We start from the raw sequence: 22,676 nt of genomic DNA on the forward strand, positions 1-22,676 counted from the left end.
AGGTTCACAGTGTCATAGTTTCCCTTACAAACTGTTTCTTTTGTTTCCTCCATCCTTCCACACAGACTGACAGATTTAAGACATAAGAGGGAACAACAAGTCTGCCCACTGCCCCAGCAAGGGGTCAGCTGGGCGCAGGCTGAGCCAATGCACAAGACAATGCCCCAAAAACTGCTGGAGGCAGGGAAAAAACCCCTTCTTTTCTCAAAATACTCCCCAATGTCTAAATTGGAGGTGACCTCATTATCAATAATAGATTCAGAAGCTTAAACCAACTCTAAGTTGTGCCCTCTAGAGACACACACATTCCCTCCACTCCGGCTGCCAGAAATCCCAGTTTTTAGCTCCAAGAAAGAGAGTCACATCTCCTCAGATGAATCCCCCAAGGTACGCCACAGGTCACGGCAGCCACTTCTAAATCCCAGTTCCTCCCCATTTTCTCATATTCCCTGGTTAACGACAGCCAGAGTTTCCTCATCAGGGTAAAACGTCCTTTCCCTTCAGGGAAATCCTTTCTGGTAAATGTTTCAAGACAAAACAAGATTAAAGCTACTCCACTAAGATTAAAATGGCTATATCCAAAACAGATCATACTCTAGGCTTCCTGCTTTGAACCACTGATGGGCCAGTTGATTGGGCAACAGCTGAGGCTATTTTGAGTCTTTTTGTCACATACATAACAAAACCCCTACATTTCAAGTAACCAATGGATCTCTTAAAGTAAGTACAATATCACCTTCCGGTGTTTTAGCCAAAATACATGAAACAGCTTTTAGTTCTCCCATAACAGCTGCTAAGAGTGGGGGGAGGGGAGGGGGAGAAGAGTTTAGGAACTAACAGGAAGAAATCCCAAGTCAGGAAGGCGACCACTCTTTCAATGAAATTATTTGAAAACTGTTCCTGGAACATCTGGAGGTCTTAGAATCAGTTACAAAAGCCACAATAACAAAAAGAGCTTGTAAAACAGAGTGAATTCAGCTGGATGATTAGTGGACAAGTAAAACTAATCCATGTCTAAAAATTAAAGGGTACATTTTGCCAGGCAGCATACAGCAAGAATGAGATGATATTTACCTTTCTGTAAGTTTTAATAAAAGTGTTATATAAACATATGAGAAAGGGAGAGGTCTTTGAACTAGTGAAAAGATACGAGGAAAATATTTGTTCTCTGACCCAGTGCAAGAGGGTGTTGTTTTTTTTACACCTACTCTCCTTTAATAAGATATTTGTATTCATTTTCAACAGGCTGGTTTCTTTTAACTTACTTTTCACTGAAAACAACGTTTCAGCTCATTAAAATTACCTCTTTGCCTACTGGAGCTTTTTGGTGAGTCAACACCAATGCCGAGTTCCATGTGGAACCATGACATAATTATCAGTCATCCCACTCACACTTAACATATGCTGGATCAAATGCGCTATAGGTGAAGTGATCATCCCCACTGACATAACGGTCTTAAGTTATTAAGTCTGTGTTTCTCTGAGCTATGCTTGGAAACACACTATGGAGCCTCACAATCTCAATGGCATCCCTGTTGATTTATGGCTACATTATCGTGTTGCACTGGAAGTAGCACATAGCAGAGATAAGGAGCTGGTATAGAGGATCCAATGTCCAAACAATATGAATTTTCCAAGTTTACATTCAAGCTGACTCCAGCTTGGTCCTGAGGCTCAAATACCCTCCAGGCACTGGGAAGCACCACGAGCACATCCCCCAGATCAGCATGACCTGAACAGGTGCTGTTTCCCATGCTCCAGGGCTACCCCAGGAAATAAAGCATGGCACACAACTGGGGAAGACTGAGAGACTTCCTTCAAAAGCACACTGATAATCAGAACCAAGATGATAAAGCAGATACTTCCTTATGCACTTTTGTGAAAATCATGAAACTTTAATTATCAGTCCTGAAAAGCAAAAGAGAAGCCCACCACATAAATCACGATAATTTCTTCTGCCAATAAATTAATTGCTATTAAATGCTATAACACTGCATAATTTTTATTTCACAGTTATCAAAACAGTCCAAGAACTTGATTTATATTTATACCACGCAATTACTTAAAAAGAATGGTACTAAGTTACAGTTAAGCAGTAATTGCTAAAACCTCAATACAAGAAAGCTCTACCGTCTGAGTTTATCATCAGGTCATCATTTGTTTTCAATTAGGTTTGTCATAGACTTCACGTTAAGCCAATGCATGGATAATGGACAGCATCCAGACCCCTACTCTCCAAACAAACCAGTAACATCACCCGTAAATATCACTTACCTGCTAGTGTTGTTGTTTTATTACTGAAATGTATCTTAAAATAGTAAAAGAGTATTTTAAAGTATTATTCTTAGGCGCACAATTTATCTTTTGCTGCAATATACAGCAATCAAAGAGCAGTGACTCTGTAAACAAGAGCAATGGCCCTCCAAGGTGGTTGGCCAACCTGCTTGTCTTCTTGCATGCCTGCTGTCCTGAACTTAATGCACTATCTGCTGCTGGCTCTGGGCATAAAAACTGACTGATATCCCATTGACAGAAACAATAATGTGTTTGTAACTAGTAGTTAATGGCAGATTGACAAGCACAATCACAGGAAGTAATAAACGTTTCATGGAGCTAGCATGTGACGTGACTAGCACTGGTCTCCTGCGCGTCTAAATACAAACGGGGCAATGACCCTATTAAAAGAAGTGGTTCCAATTCAGTGATGTATGATAACTAGATTCCCAGTGAAATCACTATCACTACTCATACGCGATGCCAAATGTGTTTGCTTCTATTAATTAATTTAGTCGATATGCCACTACCTCTGAAAGCTGTTGTATCATTACAGCAGCTGAACGCACTAACAACTACAGTTGAGTGTGTACAAGAGTACTTACAAAGAAAAACATTAGACTCTCCTACCAAAAAAAAAAACAGTCTCTTTCAAATTGTTCACACAACGTTTAAAAAAACAAAAAAAGGTATAAAAAGAAGCTTAATTTAATGTCCAATACTGAAAGAACTGAAGTGAAGCAAGTGGAAAAAAGCACGTCGCAGCATAGCCTATAAGCGATACACTTATCAACCCAACCCTGCAATTCCAGCAGCTGGTATAGGGGCTCCCAGGACCAGAGAAGAAAGCCTGCTCTAAATGACAATTCCCACACAACTTTAACAACAGCAATAAAATTATTCATCATTGACAGGGGTGCAAACGAGAGCGGCACCAGCCCTCGCATGGTATTACTCGTGCTGGCGTTTATTTATGACTTCAGGAGAGGAGGCAGCTGGTTGTTTTTACGGGGCCTTTTTTTTTTTTTCTGCCCGAGCAAACGAGAAAATGCTCCTAATAAGGCTGGTGGAAGTGCAGCGGCTTCTCAACAGCACCAGCTCTCGTGAAGGAAATGAAATAAAGTATGCTGTTACTATCTCAAACGCGGTGCCGGATACAGGCACCGAGAGCACTCCCGGTGTTGAGGCTCAGCCCCAGCCCCCGAGGGACACAAGGGGCCAGCCGGGTCTGGACAGGGGACTCTCGGGACCTCCCGAGTGCCCCGCTGCCCCCGGGGAGAGGTTGCACCGCCACCGCTCCCGCGGGCTGCGGTTCGACTGCCCCGCGGCTGGCATCGCGCTGCCCTCTTTTTTATTAATTCAAAAGCATAAAAAGTATTTTTATGTCATCTCCAGCAAAGCGCGACACTCCCACGTAGGAAAGCCTCCGGCTCGGCGCCCTGCCTACAGGCTGAACGCATCGCGGCGGGCGCGGAACCCTCGCCGGGCAGGACTGCAGGCACGCTAACCCAGACCCCTGGCCCCGCGCCTGTACGCACAGACAGGCGGACGGACAGACAGACGGGCGGCCGAACGCTCCCCGCCACCCCCCGGCACACGTGGGCGCCCCGTCCCCGCGCAGTCCCCTCCCGCCCCGGACTCACCGCGTAGCGCAGCGCCGGCCTCTCGCTGAACACCGAGTCCCCCATGGGCGCGCACGGGCGGCGGAGGCGCCGCTCCCTCCACACAGCGCGGCGGCGGCGCTGGGCACTGACCTGCCGTCCGACGGCGGCCGCGGCTGCGCTGCGCTCCCGCCTGACAGCCTCCGGCCCCCGGCGCCCCTCCTCGCTACTCCTGCCCGCACCCCGCCCCCGGCTGTCCCCTCCCCGCCGCGGGAGCCGGCAGCCCCTCGGCAGAGCGGGGCGGCAGCGGGAGGAGGCGGTTCCCGCGCCGCTGGAGGGGGGGCGGTTTCGGTTCTCCCGCCCAGGCGGTGCCTCCCGGCGGCGTGGCTGCTCTCCCGCCGCACCTGCGAGGTGACCTGCGGGGCTCCCGGCGCGCCGAGGGAAGGAGAGGGCGGCTCCTTTCCCGGCTCTGGCCGTCCCGAGCGGTCCCTGAAATCCCGCCAGGAGAGGCGCCCCGTGGAGGCGCTGTCCCGAGCCCTGACCGCTCGGGAGCGGCGGCTCCAGCCGCCCCGTCCCGCAGCCCCGGGGCAAAATATCGGGCCAGCCCACGCCGGCCCCTGGCAGTACCTGGAGGCGAGGACCTAAAGGTGAAGGAGAGAGGGACAAATAATACATAACTTTTCCTGTTCGTGTTTTTGTAACGCGTGCTTTGGGTGGACTGGCTCACGATTCTTTAACACTGTAGACTTTGAAGAGTGACTATGTCAGGGCCTATTTGTTATTTTATGAATCTGTCTTTACACGAACGGTCGATCAAACAAATCCGTGGAAGGAAAATTGCATTCTGCTGTGTTATAATTAGTAGTAATTTCTGTGTGACTTGGCTGGGGAGGTTATGGCATCTCCATCAATGAAAGTGTTTAAAAACCTCCATCAGTTAGGCACAGCCTCAGCAGAGCCTAGGACAGCCTACATGATTTCCTGAGCCCTCTTTCACCTTTTTAATCATTTTTCAATGCTCTGCACAAATGTTGATTAGCACAGTAACTCCTCAAGTTACTCTCAGTTGTTCTCTGAGGAAGTGGCTTTATTGTAGTGCTGCATGACATATATGTAATTAATGAGTTTTACTGTTTCCGACCTACAGTCTAGGCAAACATGTTCCCAGCTCATTGCATTATCTCTAAACAAAGGTAACATAGTACTTTAGTGGGAAAAGAAAAATTATTTTGGACCAAAAATGTGTAAAATAACTCAAAATACATGCTGGAAGGACAAATCAATTGAGCCAAAGTTTTTATGTGCTCTGATGATGATGTTCTGTACTCAATGAGCTTCCAGTTATGGATCTTGCATGGATCTTAATTCCTGTTGCAAAGGAAATCATCTTTTAAGTGTTCCCATGGACAGTCAACTTGGCGTGAACAAAGAACACAGTATCTGCATTTACCAATAAAGTCCATTTTTGTCTCTCGGGTGAACAATCTGTGCTACTCCCATTCCTGGAAAACAAGGCAGGGTAGATACTTGAGCAGTTGCAGAGCATGTATTGGAAAGCAGCACCCAACAAAAAGAAACCTTACATATCAAACATTACAAATCATCAGGATTTCCAGGCAGGCAGAAAAAAAGTTTGAAAACAATAATGGGATCTGAGTGCCTGGTTTTCCCTCCAAAATTTCTGCTTTTTATTTCAAGGAGATGTTTTGAACCGGAGAACTCTACATATATCACATGCTCTGACTCCTTATGTTTTTTCCTCTGCTCTGCAAGTTTCACCACACAAAGCAGGTGAACAAGTTTGGGAAGAGGTTTGCAGGACTTCTACCCTCAAGCTCTATAGCATCACCACCTTTTTCTGACCACATTAATTCAAAAGGAAATGTTAAACATTACAAAAGGATTAAAACAAGGGGGTTGTTTCTAATAAACACCCCAAAGTGAAAAGAATAGTATGGAGGAGAGCAGAAACCCCCTACTGGAAGGTAGAGAAGAAGCAAACCAGCACAGGGAGAGATGTGAAACTTTGAGGAAACAGAGTAATTCAGGAAAAGGGAGAAAACCACAAAGCCAGGAAGGTGAAAAATGCCCTAAAGGGAGAAGCCAGAGAGGGGAAGGACTAAAGGTGAAGTTTTCCGGGTCAAACTCGTTTGGCCTAGAAACTCATTGCCACTGAACAGGAGAGTCGGGCTTCTGTTAGCCCTCTTCGTTCCCAACTCCCAGCTGCATGCTGCCACCACCTCCCTTCCCTCTGCCTCCGTGCTTCTCACAAAGCAATATAGCAAATGGAGCACACAGTTTTCTTTCCATTTAGCAGGCTGAATCAGTCCTTTGAAGGAGCAGATGAGTGCCAGACCTGGCACAAAGGAAATCTGGAGGCTGTCTAGTTGGGAGCAGGATACTGGGGGCAGAAAAGGTGCATGCATTGAAGTGCTTTGCAATAGTAACAGGTTCTTACATTGGTGCAGCTAAGAATAAAAAATACACAATCAGGGAACTGTAGTTGAACTTTTTACAATGACAAGGAAAGAGTTATAGGTAGAAACGTACAGTTTGGGGGGGTATCAACCTAGAAAAACACAGGCTTATTAGATTCAGTTTTGTTCTGTACACGCAACATAAAAAATAGGGAGAAAATATTTTTTAAGTGTCTTCATGTATAAAATCTTAAATGACTTGTTAAGTTGCAGCTATCAGAAATTCTACAGTAGAGTTCAAGATTTTTTGTGTACCTAGTAACAGAATTTAAAACTAATTGCTGATTACAGAAGGTGTTTTCAAAGGCCACACCTCAAAGCAAAAGCTTTCTGGATTTTGATCGCAAGCTGTTGTGGCTGTGACTAGAAAGCTCACTTACACTGTATTTATGATGGCCAAAGAGTCTACCTGACTTCAAATTGCACAGGATTTGGAGCACACCCCAGTCTGCAGTGAGCAGTAACACACTGAGCTGTAGTAGTCAGTTGCCTGCAATCATGCCTCCCTCTTTTAAGCCACTTAGCAACTAGGATTAGCACACAGATCTTTCTCGCTGTTCTGATTACCTTTTACCCTTTCACATTACATCCTTATTTACTTATGATTTATTTATGATTCCTCTCTGATTTCCTTCCAAACTTCCTTCCTTCTTTACTTGCCTGATAATTGGAACCCAAGGAATATGTGCGGCTCACTTTGGGAAGTGTAAACCTTCCAGGTCAAGTTCTCTTAACAGATGATATGAAGCATTGCAGTTAATTTCCTGCATATTCACTCCAAGGCAACTCAATCAAGAAAAAACAATACAAACTGGAAAAAAATTCTGGAACTAATTTTAAATAATTTCTATTGTATGAGGTACTGCTTCCTTGCATTTTTATTAATGCTTTCCATGGTTCCCATTGTGGTTGTTCCTTACACAGCTTTAAGGAGCTGGAATGTGTGCTTTACACCTGCAAAGATAGATTACAGTAACAGCTTCCCTCCTATTCTATTTATCATTTGTCGTTGACAACAGAAAAGAAAAATGAACAACGTTCCAGCTAAAATTTAGTTGCTTTCAACACAGCAGCTGGGAAACGAGTAGGTAATTGAATTTTACCTACCTGATCATTAATGAAGCCAGGTTTTGTTTTTCCAATATTACTCTGGGAACTGAGTGTTTTCTCAACAGTAATTGCTATTAAACAAAGGAAAATAGTTTTACAGTTGCAGACAGCACACAGTTATGAAACCAGGGAGAAGTGACTTCTCTACTTCTTTACCACGAACTTCTTCTGGAACTAGTGACTCAAGCTGTCTGATGTCACATCAGATGAGGTAGGAAAAAGTTTCCAAATCCACCCTGTAATGGGAGGGCAGCCAGCATGGTCCTTACAGCAGTAATGGATTTGTCTCACCTAAATGTAAACATCTACAATCTCCATCTCAGCTTATGACCCTAGGCTTCATAGGAAGAAACCCACACATCTGGTGGACAATGTATGTCGTTCCAAGTAGGCATCTAAAATAAGGCACATAAATTGAAGTGCCTGCTTCATTCAGGTGGGAGTCCATGACAATTAGGTCAGATGGCTGCCCTTCAGGCATCTGCAGTTAAGTTAGGGGGAGCCCACTTGGGAGCCCAGGTATGAAATCTCACTTTGACTGTCAGAAAAGTCCTTAAACAGTCTCACTCCCTTGGTTCTTCTCATTCCGAAAAGCAGGGGCTACCATACCTATCAAGTGAAAACACAATAGATATCTTCAGGTGAAAAAGCTTCAAGAAAGCATGAAGGTCGTGTTGTGTTTGACCTTTCTAACAGCACATGAATGCAGCTCCACACTGAGCTAACTCCAAATCTGGAAAAGACTTGCCTCTGTGGCTGCTGAACCAGAGCCAAGAGTGATACTGGCAGCACACTTCTTCCTCGGGGAATTAGCACTTTTCTTATTCTGGCCAAATATTCATTCAGTCATTACAAGTTACAGTTTAAGTCTATTTCTCAAAAAGAAGAGAGAAAAGATTACAGATAAATATATCAAATGCATAAAGCTTGAGAAACAAAACCTAGAAACTAAGGAATCGGAAGTTAGGAATAATACACTGCAAAAATCTTTTGTTCAGAACTTCTTTTTAAGTGTTTATTTGCTACCCAACAAAATATGTTGATAGTTTCTCACCAGTTTGTAATAGAGCTTAGGGAAACAGTACGTAATGCCCATGAAGAACGAAGTGCCCTCTCACTCGTGGACATGCTTCTTTACAACAGTGACGTAAATCTTCTTAGACAAAAGAAATCCTATTTAGAAAGAACTTGATCGCTGTAATTTCCTAGATGTCTGAAAGCCGTTAGGAGGTCTAATACACTAGAAGGGCGTGACCCTGTTACTGCTCTCAAGGAGCTGTTGCCCAAGTGTTGCTCCTGCTGGTGGGGAAGAAGTTAGCGCCTTATTCCTGGGGAGCAGGTACAAAGCATCCTGTCAAACACCTATCTTGCGCTTGCACCAGGTGGTGCAAGCTGAGGAACTGCATCCTGTGCACACCTACAGAACGTTCCCACATGGTCCAACTCTGAGAAGCCCTCGAGGGCAAAGTGGACTCCAGGTTACTAACTCAAACCTGTAAACTGTGCTGTGCATTGGGCAGGAGGAGCAGCTTTTCTTAGGAGTGGCATCTGTAAGCATCTAGAGGAGGACCCTCCACTGTTCCCCATGCCCTTTGCCTGCTGTCAGCCAGAGCTGCTGGAGCTGCTGCTGCTGTCTGATGAGGCACCAGCTGGGAAGGAGCAGCAGCAACACAGACATAGCCCTAGGGGAAGGTGAGAATCAAAACAACATGCCCCGGGGCCAAAACCACTTCTTCTGGTAAGCACTCCATATAAGAAATGGACAACTCATGGAGCAATCACAAGGGAAACCTTTCCCTAAGGTAAAAGATGTTGGCAAGCATCCAGGAGTTTGTTAGTACTGGTGTGCTACCAGAATCTCACTCAGGTATTTAATTCTAGCTATCACATTCAAATTTATTCCATTCAATAAATCACTATACTGTTTAAGTTATAGGCTCCTGTATATATATACTGTATAACTTGTAGGTCAGTGATGTCCTGTAAGTGATCGTGCACATTAGTGCACTATCAGTTATCAGCAGCACAGCAAAGAAATTTAATCTAAAAGACTTATATTTTAGAAAAATCTTAAATTACTTTGCATCCCTTACATTTGCTCATTGGTCTCTATTTCCAGCATCAGTGAAAATTCACTAGAATATGTTTAAACTAAAACTCCAAACTACTAACCTGTAAATAAAAAAAAATTACCCTACCACATAGCACAAAATAGTTTTTCAACAACAATTAGCATTTGCCCTGTAGGTCACTAGAATTCACTTGGGTTTTAAAGCTGCAGAAGAAACTACCAGTTATCTTGCCATTCTTTTCTCTCCTTAGAGGTGCAATTTACATAAATGGGACCACTCACTGTTTCACATGAAGATAAATGACAAGGTTTCAGGCCTAAGTTTTTTTTATGTTTGTTTTTCCTTGCTGACACAGAACAAGCCAAAAAGGTAGATAGGAATAAGGGAAAGAATGTAAGGGGGGGAAAGAAGGGGAAAAAAAAGGGAAGCAAATGTAAATTCCAGGTTGAAATCCTTCCAACTTAGAATATTCTGTGACTGAATAAATTCAGTTCTGTGACTTTGTGAGTATCAAAACAGCTTAAGGGACTTAAGCATACAAGCCAAAAATCTCAGTGAAGTCTCATCTCTGTAAATTATACACATCTGGGAAAAATAACAATTGAGTGGAAGATTTTTCTAGTTCCTGAAAGGGGGTAGATCTCCATGTATTTCCTTCCTTGTTTATCTCCTTGCTACTCACATTCACTGTAAACTGCATTACTGGGCTGAGCTCTCACTAGCAATTATCCCTCTCCCATAAATATCTTATATCTTCCAGGAACAGGAGAGGGAGAAAAGCACAATTTTCTTTCATTACATATAACTTGTAGAAATTGCAGCTATATAAAAAAAAATTAAAACCACTAACTTGAAACAAATCAGCTACAGATACATGATCTGCTTGCTCTGACTAGAAAGAATAATGCTTATCAACGCAGGGGCTCCTATCTAAATTTACCATCTGAGTATTTGACAAGAATTTAAGAGGACGAAGGGCTCTTTCAAAAACCGAAAGTTTATTCAAAATTGTTTCACGAATAGTATGGGACTGTTAAAATCCATTTAGTCTGTAGAGTAATAACTACATAATGAACCTCCCAAGAAGTAACGTGACTACTGTACATTTTGATTTAATGTTGTAATTCATAAACCAGTTTTGCAGTGTAAAAGTCATTATTTCAAGACTGGAACAAGACCAAGCCTCTTGTGACCAACAATAATAATATTCATAATGTTAACAAACCTCTTCAAATGAAGTCATTGTTTAATACACTTCAGGCTATATGTGAAGTGGTTACAAACATCATGTTTTTGTAGTTGTCAATAATTTGGGGATCGTGTAAGCAGATGGACCTCACATTCTTCTGTTCTGAATTTCAACTGTAAATTAAGAGTCGGGGTAGTATTATTTGTAGTATTCACTGGAGATGGTGGAAAAACTAGTGCTCCAGCTGAGAAGGAACTTTGCTTTTCAAAATTTGACTTTCATTCGATTGACTCTAAAGCCAACATTTTCAAACTTTTTGTGAACTATGAATTCTTATACTTTGTTTTTCAGTCAGAAGAAGACAAATCATGAAGTAGTCTGCTTGGTTAGCAATGAGCCTGACAAAAATTCCTCTTTTCTCTCAGCCCTGGGGGAGCGCTCATGCAAACTGCCCTTGGAGTGACAGTCCCTGGGAGGCATCCCAGTACATCTCTGCTCCAGGGCAGGGAGCCTGGGAAGCCAGAAAGGCAGCCTGAGAATTACTATGGAATTAGGATTTGCCACAATCCTGTGACGCCCTGAGGTCTTGGCACTGACAAGCTGCAGGGCCGTGCCATCTCCAGTGGTGCCAAGCCCTGGCAGGCAGCCTGTCCTACAGCCCAGGAACTGCTGCAGAGCAGTTATGCCAGGCAGCCTGCACTAGAAATGGGAACCAAGAATTTTCAGGACCACTGTATCAGGGTTTGGATCACTGGATGGACTTAACCAAAGATACACACTCTTGAATCAGTCCCAGACCTTGGGCTGTGGGACAGGAGGAGGATTTTCTCACAGTCATAAATCCAGAGTCTTCATGCAGCCTGCTTGTAACTCAGGGATAGTTTTCCTGGATTGATTAGAACTGGATTCAAGGAGTTGCAAATGAAATATTCGAAAGCCAGCAAATCAACTTTTTTCTACTGGAGTAAATTCATACTCATTAGCGTGATTAATGGCTTTTGAAATGTTTCTTCTTTTGTATTTATAAAATGGAATCATATGCAATATGAATTCCTTATGAGGTATTTTAAACTTGTATATATGACTGTCCACCAGGTTAACAAGGCACTTTTACAGTGTGCTCTAGCAATTTACATTCAGGGTCTGGTGTTACTGTGAAGAACAGATATGGTTACAATTTCAGTGTATGGTTACAATTTCAGTGTATGGAGTCTGAGGGCTTCAAGCAGTAATGAGTTTTATTTGAGCATCATTTTCCCTGGCTGTAAGTTTTTTATTGTTTTCACCTAGAGGCTGCAGAAGCATCAAAGCATATTTGTTTTCTAGTAAGAAACTTCAATCACCTAATGATTCAGGCATAAAAGTTCCCCTGACCTGTCATGACAAGTGAGAGAGAATATGAAGGAACTGACTTCAGCACCCAAGGGGAGATGGAGAAATGCAGAATCTTAAACACTCTGGATGACTCTTATCCTAAGTCTAAAAACATTGTAAAGTAGTAACCATGTCCAAGTGTTCCAGGTGGGACTCATCTTCACATTCAGACAGCTACCTATCAGTGTCTATGCATGAGTTAGGCATTTTGGTCCCCATTACAGTCACTGAAGACCTACTCTATATAGTATAGATAGTAGAGCTGAAAGCTCTTTGGAACACAACAGTCTAAAGCAGATGCCATGTTTGATCTGCTGAACACATTTCCAGACCAAGACAAGTAATTGACTCTATGTGCCCACCTGTAAAAGCTGCCATTGCAGACACATCCATGTCCAGAGCCCTACAAAAAGCTGCGCTACACAAAGGCAGTAATAACTGTGTTAAAGACCTTTAGTCCAACTGGCTGGATAGCCTGTTTCAACTGTCATAGGTTCCTAAAATATAAACCAGCACAAGTTGGAGTTTGGGGAAGGGATCTGTAAGAAGGCCTGTCTTATATGTCCAGGCAAAACAGATTAATATCTTACCCAACAGGATCCCTGGACTAACTCGGTACTTAGCACTGCACATTTCTGAAAACACAGCCTAATAAACATACAGCAAAAGGTGTATTTACTGTACTTTTGTTCTGCCCTGCAGCAGTCGGGTCAACAGGTGCACCAGATGTGACTGCTGTGCTGTAAATATGGCATGCCACTCTCACAAATTAGTCCTCACGCCAGAAGAGCTGAGTTTAACTGAAGGGTTATATTATGTTAGTGCTCAGAATGCTTCCCAGTTGTGTTCAGTGAAAGGTTAAATCACCCAGCGCTTGGGCATTTGATGCTCCCTGTTACCTGGAAACTGGAGCTCTGACTGCAAGCACTGTTGAGAAAGTGATTTGAAAAAAGCAAGAGGAACATGAAAGCACAATTTATAGAAGACATGCACCATCGTCCAAGCATTTCTCCAACTGCAGAGCTGTATTGTTTTAAGCTACAAGATCCTTTACTGATAGAAATATACTGAATCCCTCGTAGCTTGGATGCAATTATTCCAGTATATCCCAAACTGCGGCTATTCCCTTTGCAGGGGTGGGAGGAAGGTGAAAGCAGAGCATAGCCCACAGCCTTCCAGATCCACAGATCCAGAGGTGGTATAGCTGCAGTGCTGCTAAGCAATGACACTTAAACTAATCTGGGAGGAGAAGATCCCCCTAGGCAAAATAGCTTGGGAAAGGCTGGGTTGTATAAAAATGCTGGTCTATTCTCAGGCTATTGTTTTGGAAAAAAGGTAAGCTATGAATTGAAAGCACTGCAACTATTCCTAAAGAATCTCCCACTAGTCTGCTCTTCTTCTGCAATAAGGACACCCAGTTCCTTTGTAGTTAAATTCTTCTCAAGTGACTTGTATTGCTTTAACTGTCCTGGTAAGACTCGAAAAAATATAAGTACAGGAAAGGCCTTGGAAAGATTCACAGCAGTTTTACACTAACTTGACAATACTGGTGATCTCAATGAAGCCAGCATAGGGGAAAGCAGGAATAATGCAGCAGTGAGACAGCCATGCTATTCCCCCCCTTTTTGTCCTCCCTTGATTGAAACGTCGAGAGGAAATCTTGGAACTGATCCTGTACATGATTTGTGCTCCTAAAGCAGAGCCAGAATGCTGCGAGCCAAGCGCCAGGCTGAGTATCCAAACTTTTACTGTTTATATTGAAGCATATATTTGCTGGGTGCAGGAGTTTGAGACCACTTCTCCCCACACACCAGCTGGGAGGTATCAAAGCCCTTCGCGCTATCCACCCATTCACCTCCAATTAGACCAAGAGTTCACAAGATGCTGAGAACATCAAAGTGTTAAGGAGAAGGAATTCATCCACACAGGACAAAGAATTTAGGCTGTTTACAACTTTCTGCTCTGATGTTTATTACAACCCCCCCATAAAATGTCTCCATCTGCAGTACCTTGTAGTGACAGAGTTAATGAAAACCCAAGCCGCATTCCAAGGATGGCAATACAGAATGAGAGCGACCTCAGCATTGTTTTGCTAAGATCTCAAATTGCCAATACTGCAAAATGAAGTAATGCACTCTGTCAACACGTAGTATGTTCTATAAATAGGATTGCCTGTTCATCTATTAGTAAAACATGCAGAAAAGCACTATTTGATAGGCGTTAGAGCAGCTGACTGCTTGCTTTGACTTCTTCCTTAAGATTTATTTGAAGCGTGAAACTGCTGAAAATCTCCCGTGAGTAAAAAAGACAAAAATATATAAAAATAATTAAACATATTTACAAACAGCCCTTACTTTATGTGTCTCGTCTCGAGTCAGCATTTCTTTATCAGCAGAATTAAATCTAAAGTTAACTAAAGCACTGAATGCTGAAAACTGATTTCCATGGACTTCAGTATCAACTTATAAAACTGTTATATCTTTTTACAAACAAAAGATTACTCTATTAGTTAACTTAGAAATCTCAGACAGTTTTTAAAAATGTATATACAGCTTCCAGATTGAATTTTGCTGATCCAGGCTTCTTAGGAGGAGTTTATGGAGCCAGACTTGTCATATGAGCTATTTCTATAAGCCTCAGGTAAATATACACAGGGTTTGTGTTGTTAGAGAAAGTATTTTTTTCTCTTCTAAAAAATTTAAGTTAATCTTAAGCAAAAACAAAAGTTCATTCAGTACATTTTGTATTTGTTATTTTTGACCCATTTTGGGAAGTATTTTCCTTCCACAGATTTGGACTGTCCCTGCTTCTCTCCAACTCACTTTAACTCTTTCATTTCTTTTACCACTCTGCTTCACAGTCTGCTGCTCTGGTCTCTTGAGTTAGAAACAGCTAAATGGCACAGCTGGAGAAAAGGAAAAGGGTTTCAGGTATTTCCTTCTCCTTCCCAACCAGTAGCTTTCATGCCTTCCCTTTCCTTCATGTCTCCTTTAGCTCCGGTTTCATAGAAAAATTTGATCTGTATTGCAAAACCAATTAGAAGTGTCAGTTTTTACTCATGTAGCTGATGCAGATGCAATTACAGGGATCAAATGGATATGTTTTATTTCCTTTTCCATTCAAAATTGCTGTGACCATCTAAAACATTATTAGAATATCACTCTGTCTGTAATAACAGGGGTCTCCAATTTTCATAAAGTTGTAATTTGTAAACTCAATAGCCAAAGCAGTATCTCTTATTTAAGATTTTGGTTTAATGTTGCTCTTTCAATGGAGTATCACATAAAAATTTAGCCATAAAACTCAGACTCAAAGAGTCAAAAGTACTCTAAAGTACTCAAAGACAGGTATCGAAGTCAGAAATCAAAGGACCTGTAGATTCCCCTTCAGGCATCCATAGGCCTGGCAGCAAGATGGGGAAATGTCCCTCCTCCTGGTTTCATCTATACCATCTCTCCATCCACCATTGGTACTAAGCTGAAATTTGCAAAGCAATTCATTCTTTTTCCACTAATAATAATAATGGCCCATCTTCACGAACGAAGATTTGGGGAAAGGTCTTTTACCTTTCCAGCCTGCGCAATGGATTTTTTAGGTGAGACACAGCCTGCGCTGAACTGAGCCCACCCTTTAATCCTAAGGTTCATCTGCCGGGGCCAAGCAAGCTTGGACAATGGCAGTGAGGTCCTCAGGACGTAGGTTTGTTTAGAGTGTCCTTCTCATAGATGGATGGCCACACAGGGCTAACGACCTCCATCAGGCCAGGAGACCGGGATTTGAACCCGTGGTCGCAGCAGTGAAAGTCCTGCACGCTAACCACTAGGCCACCAGGGGTCTCAAGTAAGATACAATATGCTTACTACAGGTAAAGGTTTGTAATTAAGTTTGCTAAGTCTTTCAATGACAGAGAATGTGAGAAAAGGTACCATTAGCACATAAAGAATGAAGAAATTGATATGGCAATACAACAGGGATTACCAAAATTCTTGATCATTAGCTGGAAATGGACACTTTCATATGACCAAGAGCCTTCATGTGCCCAATGTCCCCAACTCAAGGGCCTTTTGGAGCAGGCTCCAACGCCTCTTGGAGCAGTTCTCAGAGACAAACACACAGTGGCCAGGAGCTCCCACTGCTCCTCTCTGAGACACCACTGAATTTCACAAACAGCTGGGGACCCAGTCAACCCAGCAAGGCTGCCCAAGCAATCACTGTTGGCTTAGCTCTCCTCACAACCAAGGATGTGGATCAGTCCCTGTGCCAGCACAACTTCACTGCTGGCCTTATGATAAAATTTTGGCACTTGAAATGCCCCATGAGGACTGTAGAGACTGGCTACAGCCCACAAGAGATTCCAAACAAAAGAAGAGCAATGTTCACATGGGGAGAGACCCAGGTAGGTTGTCTGAGGGGAAAAAAAGTAGATTGTCACTTTTTGTTGGTACTGATGAGAAGGCAGGCAGCAGTAGTTTGCTGATGATGATGCCCAGGCCTGGTTCTACAGAAGAACACTCCAACAAAAGACAAGAAACAATAAAGTCATATCTGAAAACCGCCCATGACAGACTTTTCTGCTCCCTCTGTGCCCTCTGCTCCCAGCTGTACCAGCACAAGAAGTTCTCTTGTGATCCTGGGTAAATCATCATTGTTCTAACAGAAATTACTGATCCCATGGGTCCTCAGAGAGAAAAAAAAAAATATGATGTTCCTTATTTAATTTTAAGCAAAAGCATCTTGGCTTATTTGAATGGTGAACACCGGTAGATGGAGAAGATTTGACTGATTTCTTGCTTGAACCATAAGCCTCCAACTTTCACACATCCTGGTCTCTTGGTACCTCTGAGACCTACAGGCCCAGTACAGTGATGAACAGATGGTTGCAGTAACCTGTTCCATCAGCCTAGAGGGATCCATAAGGCAATGCCTGTATATGTCTGTCTACCATCTGTATTATTCCAATAAATGGGATCATTTTTAGACTGCTGTGGTTACCCTACTGATTTGCAAATGAATGCTCTTGGTATTGTCTTTAATTCAAAAATGTTTTGAAACATTCAAAGTGCAATACAAATCTCCCTCTCACTCTTTATTTAATCACAGGCTGCAGACAATGGCTATGATTCAAGGTAGCAACTAACTACTCACATAGTTTTGAGTATGTTTGAGTATGGAAATGATAACTACGGGATTCTTGTGGAAAATTGCTTCTGAACCAAAGGCAGAGGAAGCTACATGCCTCTGGGTGTGATATCTGCCACATCAAAGCTATGTCTGCTACCTACAGGATGACCTCAGGTCCAGCTAAGGGTCTCAGATGGGGCAGACATCTCTCAGGCTCATTATTTCAACTGTACAGAAAACCACACAGGAAAGCTTTCAATATTGCACCCTCTGTCATTATCTTTTATCAGTTCCTCTGTATTCACCTATGAAATACCATCCAATGAGCAGAGTGTTTTGCTTTGGACCGTGCAGTGTGTAATTCTGCCAGAGGTACAACAGCACAGCAAATGCTGCAGGAGGTACCAATGCATGAACCCTGGTGCCCACTTGGTGGAGGCTAAAAAGAATGTGTCAGTTCTGCTGCTTGAGGACTGTCATGACACACAGGAATGGTGGGAATCCAACCAAAGCTAATGCAGGGCAGCTCTCAGCAGAAGGGAGGAGAGCACGCTGTGTCTGTAGTGAACTAGAGCCACTGATGTGCCTCAGCCTCAGCTGCAGCTGGACTATAGCATTCCTCTGGAGCTCATGTAATTCTGGAGGCCTTTCTGTTTATTTTCTTAACAAAGCTTTGTAGACTTTTTAAGTGGGGGAAGGGAGACTCAAACATTCCTTTCCCTCAGTTTTAAAAAATCAAGACTCAATTTTGTAAATAGATATAAGAAAAAAATCTCTGTTAGAACCTGCCAATCCTTTAAGGTCTGAACTTCATGACTTAGGATCTTTTCAGTTTTTAACTATCACATTTCAGTTGAGTATTATTAAATGAGCAATACCATTATGGCAAAATTGGTATTATTGTAATTGAATAATATGAGATATATCCAAAGGAAAAGAAATTAAGTGAATTAATTTTGATTTAAATTCAGAAGGTAAATCCAAATACCTAAGTGAACTTGACAGTGTCTGTCACTTTATCTGCAAGCAAATTCTTACGTCTTCCCTACAGCACTGGAACATAAAGGTGCTGCCAGTATGCGGATAAGCACTATGCATTATACAAAACAGCAGTAAATTAATGTCTTGTGTTTTAATGGAAAATCTCAATTTAAGATCAGAAGGAAAACTTGTAGCAATGATTTTTATCATAGCTGGTGGGATTTTCTTTTTCCAAACGAGGTCACGGAAACAGATTGGAGAACTACATTTAAGAGGCTCCTCCTTCTCAAGCACAATAGGAATAAGCCCATCATTCTTCTTGTGGTTCAAACTATTCAAACTTAGGTGGCTCTTGTGCCCATATCACTGAGGGTGGAATTTGTCTTAGCAGACTGCAAAAAACCAAACAAGGTTCTCAATGAGAAAGCCCTGAAAAGATATGATATCTATATGACAAGTTAGACAAAGAGTATGTGCTACACTTTTCATACACTTCTGCCATTGAGACCCTGTACAGACTCATGATTGGCTTAACCCATCTGGTGGTGGGCTGACACTAGAGGATTGGTCCTGCATCCCTCTGCTCTCCTCATGTCCGTCTGCATGCTCCTGGTTTTGTGGATATGTGACAAGGCTGCTACTCCAAAGGAAAATTAGTAGTCTTATGGATTAATTTTCCATCACATCAACTATCCCTGAGGTCCCTCAACTGCTAGAGCTGTTAAAGGGAAGTGGGAGGAATGTATGATTGCAGGTTAGCCTTTAACTGGAGCAATTAAATCCTTAAACCAGAGTAAATAAACGTTTTGTACCACTGTACATCCACTCTTCCCAAACCCTGCATATTCAGAGCATATTACTCCAAAAAGAGATGAGACTACCTGTTGTTTTTCCTTTCTACAAAAAGACAGACTCTATCAGCATTAGGAAGTAATTCAGTTGTGGAATTCATTGTAACAACTGTTAGAGTCAGGAGTGAAAATGGGTATAAGGGTTTGAAAACTGAATAGACAAGTTCCCAACCACCAGTGGCTATTAAACAATCTCGCTCAGATTATTGTGTAGAATATTGTATATTGTACAGAAGACCCTAAATCACTAACCACAAGGGATGGGAAAACCTACCCTATGTCTTACACTTCTTAATTTTTCTCCTACACTTCCTTTAATCATCATTCCTGCCTATCATAGAAAACAGCATTAGGGTGTCAGGGATCCTCTTCATCTCAGCCAGCATGTCAGTTCTTATGTGGAGGTACCTATATCTCACCGGAGTTTGGCACCTCATCTGTAATCACTGAGTCCCTCACAGGAAAGCAGTGTTATCACTACCATTCTTGCCATGCCACTAGCAAAAGTTTACAAATGCTGAACTCCTCTGTAAAGAGTTGCTTGCAAAATAAAACCTGAAAAGGGGACAAAAAAAGGAGAACCATTGAAGCATGTCTTCAAAACAATATGGAGCAAGAAAACCACCATGGCTGCCAAGAGAGTTGCTTTTGGACCAAATGAAATCAGTAAAGATGACATTTTTAACTAAAAGGATAAATAAGAATAAATACTAAGAGGAAATATTAATTTTTAAATTAATGCATTTTAGATTTCAAATTTGATTTAAATTTCACCTATTAGCTTAAGCTTTTGTATAAAGATTCAGGTTTAGACAGATCAACTTTCTCTGCAGAAAGGGCTATTACTTCTCATTATGCTGGAGGGGATGTAGGCAGAGATTTCAGTACTGCTGTTCACTGGAGCCCCCATTCCAAAGGACATTAATGGGCCTCTCATCCTAGAAGGAAACCAAGATGCCATAAAAACATATCTGCAAATGAAAGCAGGTGCTCGAGAATACTCTGGAAGAAAGATGCTTTCCTTAACCCGAAGACAAAGGATTGGTGTGGACTCAGCTCAGATATGTCTGTGTTAAAGCATGATCACGAAACATGGTCCTCTGATGTACAGACTCACATTCAGAGAGAAAGACCTTCAGCAGAATGGCTCCTCTGACTTTTATTTTTAGTTTATCGTAGATGGGGAGTCCCAAAACCAGGTAGAGCATAGTTTGACCAGAGCATAGTTTGACAGGCACTCCCTCTTGAACCCTGAATCCCACCCAAGTCCCATGATCAGCTGGACACTCTCCTGCCTCCCTAAGACACAGCCACTGCAGGGCAGACAGTCCCTGCTTCTTCCCTAGAGAAAGCTCCACACCAGGAACAACAGCAGGCACATTAGGAGCAGCAGAGCTTTCACAGGCGTGTTGCAGAGCTGGTCACAGAAGGCACAAGGGGGTCAGGAGGAATAGAAAGGATAGAGTCTGCAGACAGTTTTGGCACCCACAGCCCACGGAGCAAACTTACTGACTGGGAAGGAGAAAGGCAGTCTTATATTTAGCCATAAAGGCAGATAGGGTCTCTTAAGAAATGCTCACAGCTTTGAAAGGTTAACACAAAGCAACAGCCTTGTCCCTGCCCTTCTGTAAGAGGCCAGCAGCAGTCCCTGCATTCCGCCACTGTCACCACCCTCTCTGCTCTCTCGCCTTCCAAGTGCTAAGGCTTGTCACAGAAGCCTCTGCTCGCTCTCCCACAGAGCCCCACTCATTTATTGCTGCTCAGACATGCAACACCCATGCACGTCTTGGCCACTGCCATTTTTGATCATGGACTAGGAAGGAAACACAACGGTTTGATAATTTTATAATTGGACACTAAATTTAGATTATTCAGGCTTGTTGTCCAGAAGCAAAAGGGCATTTCCTTAACCCATCACACTGCACAGTTTGCAAGTCAGATAATTTGTAGTCTGCTGAAGACACAGACCTGAACTCAAGTCTTCCTGTTGCTCTTTAAAGCTAGTTTTGCTGTCTAAATGCTAAGGATTCAGAAAAGCTGCACAATGCACACCACAGCTCTACTCCTTGTTTTCCACAGACACATTTCTCTCCATCAGGAGCCCATGGCAGCAAGGCAAAGGGAAGGCAGAAAATTGCAGATGTTTCCCTTTTCTGCAGGGAAAACAGTTTCGAAGAGCATAGGGGATGGAGACTGCTCACTCTCCATACATTTCAGAGCTTCAAGGAAGGAAGGTGCTCCTGGTTGTCCTCCTTCCTCTTGCTGCCAAGCCTGGGGAGGCTTTAACATTGCTGTTTGACCTCCGGCATTCCCACAGCAGGGGACAATTGAAGCCCAGAGAGTGAGGTATTCTGCCTTCTTGGATGCCTGATCACAGATGTGATCTCCACCTCCCCAGCGCTCTCCTCACCATTACACAGACGTATCTTGTTCATGCAAGCAAAGCAAGACAGGGAGCTGATTGGGAAAGCCTTTACCTTCACAAAAAAATTTGCTTCTGTTCCAGCACCTAAGGTAAATTATCAATAGAAAATCTCAACATATAGTAATTTGTTTTTAACTTAAGGGAATCTCCTGACAAAAAAGTTATTTTTTTTTTTTGTATGGTGAGCACTTTTTGAGATAATATTGTGTTTCAATGAAGACCAGCTTTTCCATAGAAAATCAAGTTTCCTTAGACCCAGACCCACTCTAAGAACTAAGATGGTTTTCAGCACATCAAACTCCACAGGTGATGCAAATCCCTTCCTTTTTTCTGACTAATCTTACATATTTTCCCTAATGGGTTTTGATAAAAGTTTGGCTTGAGTTTTTTTTTCCTCTCATCAACATAACTTTTCAACATTGTATTTCCTCTTGGGAGTCACAGGTTTTACTAGAACTATCCAAGGCATTTTCAGTGCTCCAAAACTAATCTTCCGCAAACTGCAATAACCAACTAGTTTAAAATTCCAGATCATTCAAGAAAGCAAAATGTAAACAAAATTAAATGCAGATTTACCCTTGACACAAAGATATTTGCATAACTGTCATCATTAATTCCTAAACTTAGTTTCAATTTGATGGTATCAGCCCTGAATTTCATATCAGTTACCTTACTAAAAAGCTTGTGATTGCTTCATAAACATACAAGCTTTGCAAAGTTTGCTCTGTTTTCTAAAAATCCATTTTCCCCACAGTATGTAAAAATGTTAATATCTGACTATTTACAGAAGAATCTCTTTATTTGCTTTTTACTATGCTAGATATTGAAGCGAGACAAACTGGCCAGCAGCTCTCTGAGTTGTTTACTTAACCATTTACAAAGAGGAGATCTCAGCAGAAATAAATGGTGGTATTGCCCCTTATCATATAATCTGAATGGAGGATCTCTGTTTCTCCCTTCAGGACCCTCCAGTCCAAATCTCCAGGCCTACTCCAAAGGGTTCTACTTCTCTGGAGACTGAGGAGTTTGCTATTATGAATAATGAACAATACATTGCCCTGCACAAACATTGTCTTGGTGTGAGCTCCAGGGGCTGGGAGCAGGATATGGTTACAGCTGAGTGTGTCTCAGCACCAGCACTGCTTTCCTGGTTGTCCTACCAAGCCCCAGCTCAATTCCTGGGGAGAGTGGACCAGACTTT

At 42.5% G+C, this 22,676-nt stretch overlaps 1 protein-coding gene across 3 annotated transcripts in view; it reads right to left on the reverse strand.

The window, feature by feature from the left end:
* ARHGAP6 (Rho GTPase activating protein 6) overlaps window positions 1-22,676 on the reverse strand; it is a 327,498-nt gene that overhangs the window by 159,894 nt on the left and 144,928 nt on the right. The window contains exon 1 of one of the 3 annotated variants that reach the window (XM_027675161.1): window positions 3,918-4,006. The exons of the other annotated variants lie outside the window; for them this stretch is intronic. Coding sequence (XP_027530962.1) covers window positions 3,918-3,962 — 45 coding nt within the window. The 5' untranslated portion in view covers window positions 3,963-4,006. Of the gene's footprint in view, window positions 1-3,917; window positions 4,007-22,676 lie in introns of those variants that run through there. 3 annotated transcript variants of the gene reach the window in all.

This window comes from Neopelma chrysocephalum, unplaced genomic scaffold (genome assembly GCF_003984885.1).
Source record: "Neopelma chrysocephalum unplaced genomic scaffold, ASM398488v2 Primary Assembly neopelma1_25, whole genome shotgun sequence".
Lineage (NCBI taxonomy): Eukaryota > Metazoa > Chordata > Aves > Passeriformes > Pipridae > Neopelma > Neopelma chrysocephalum.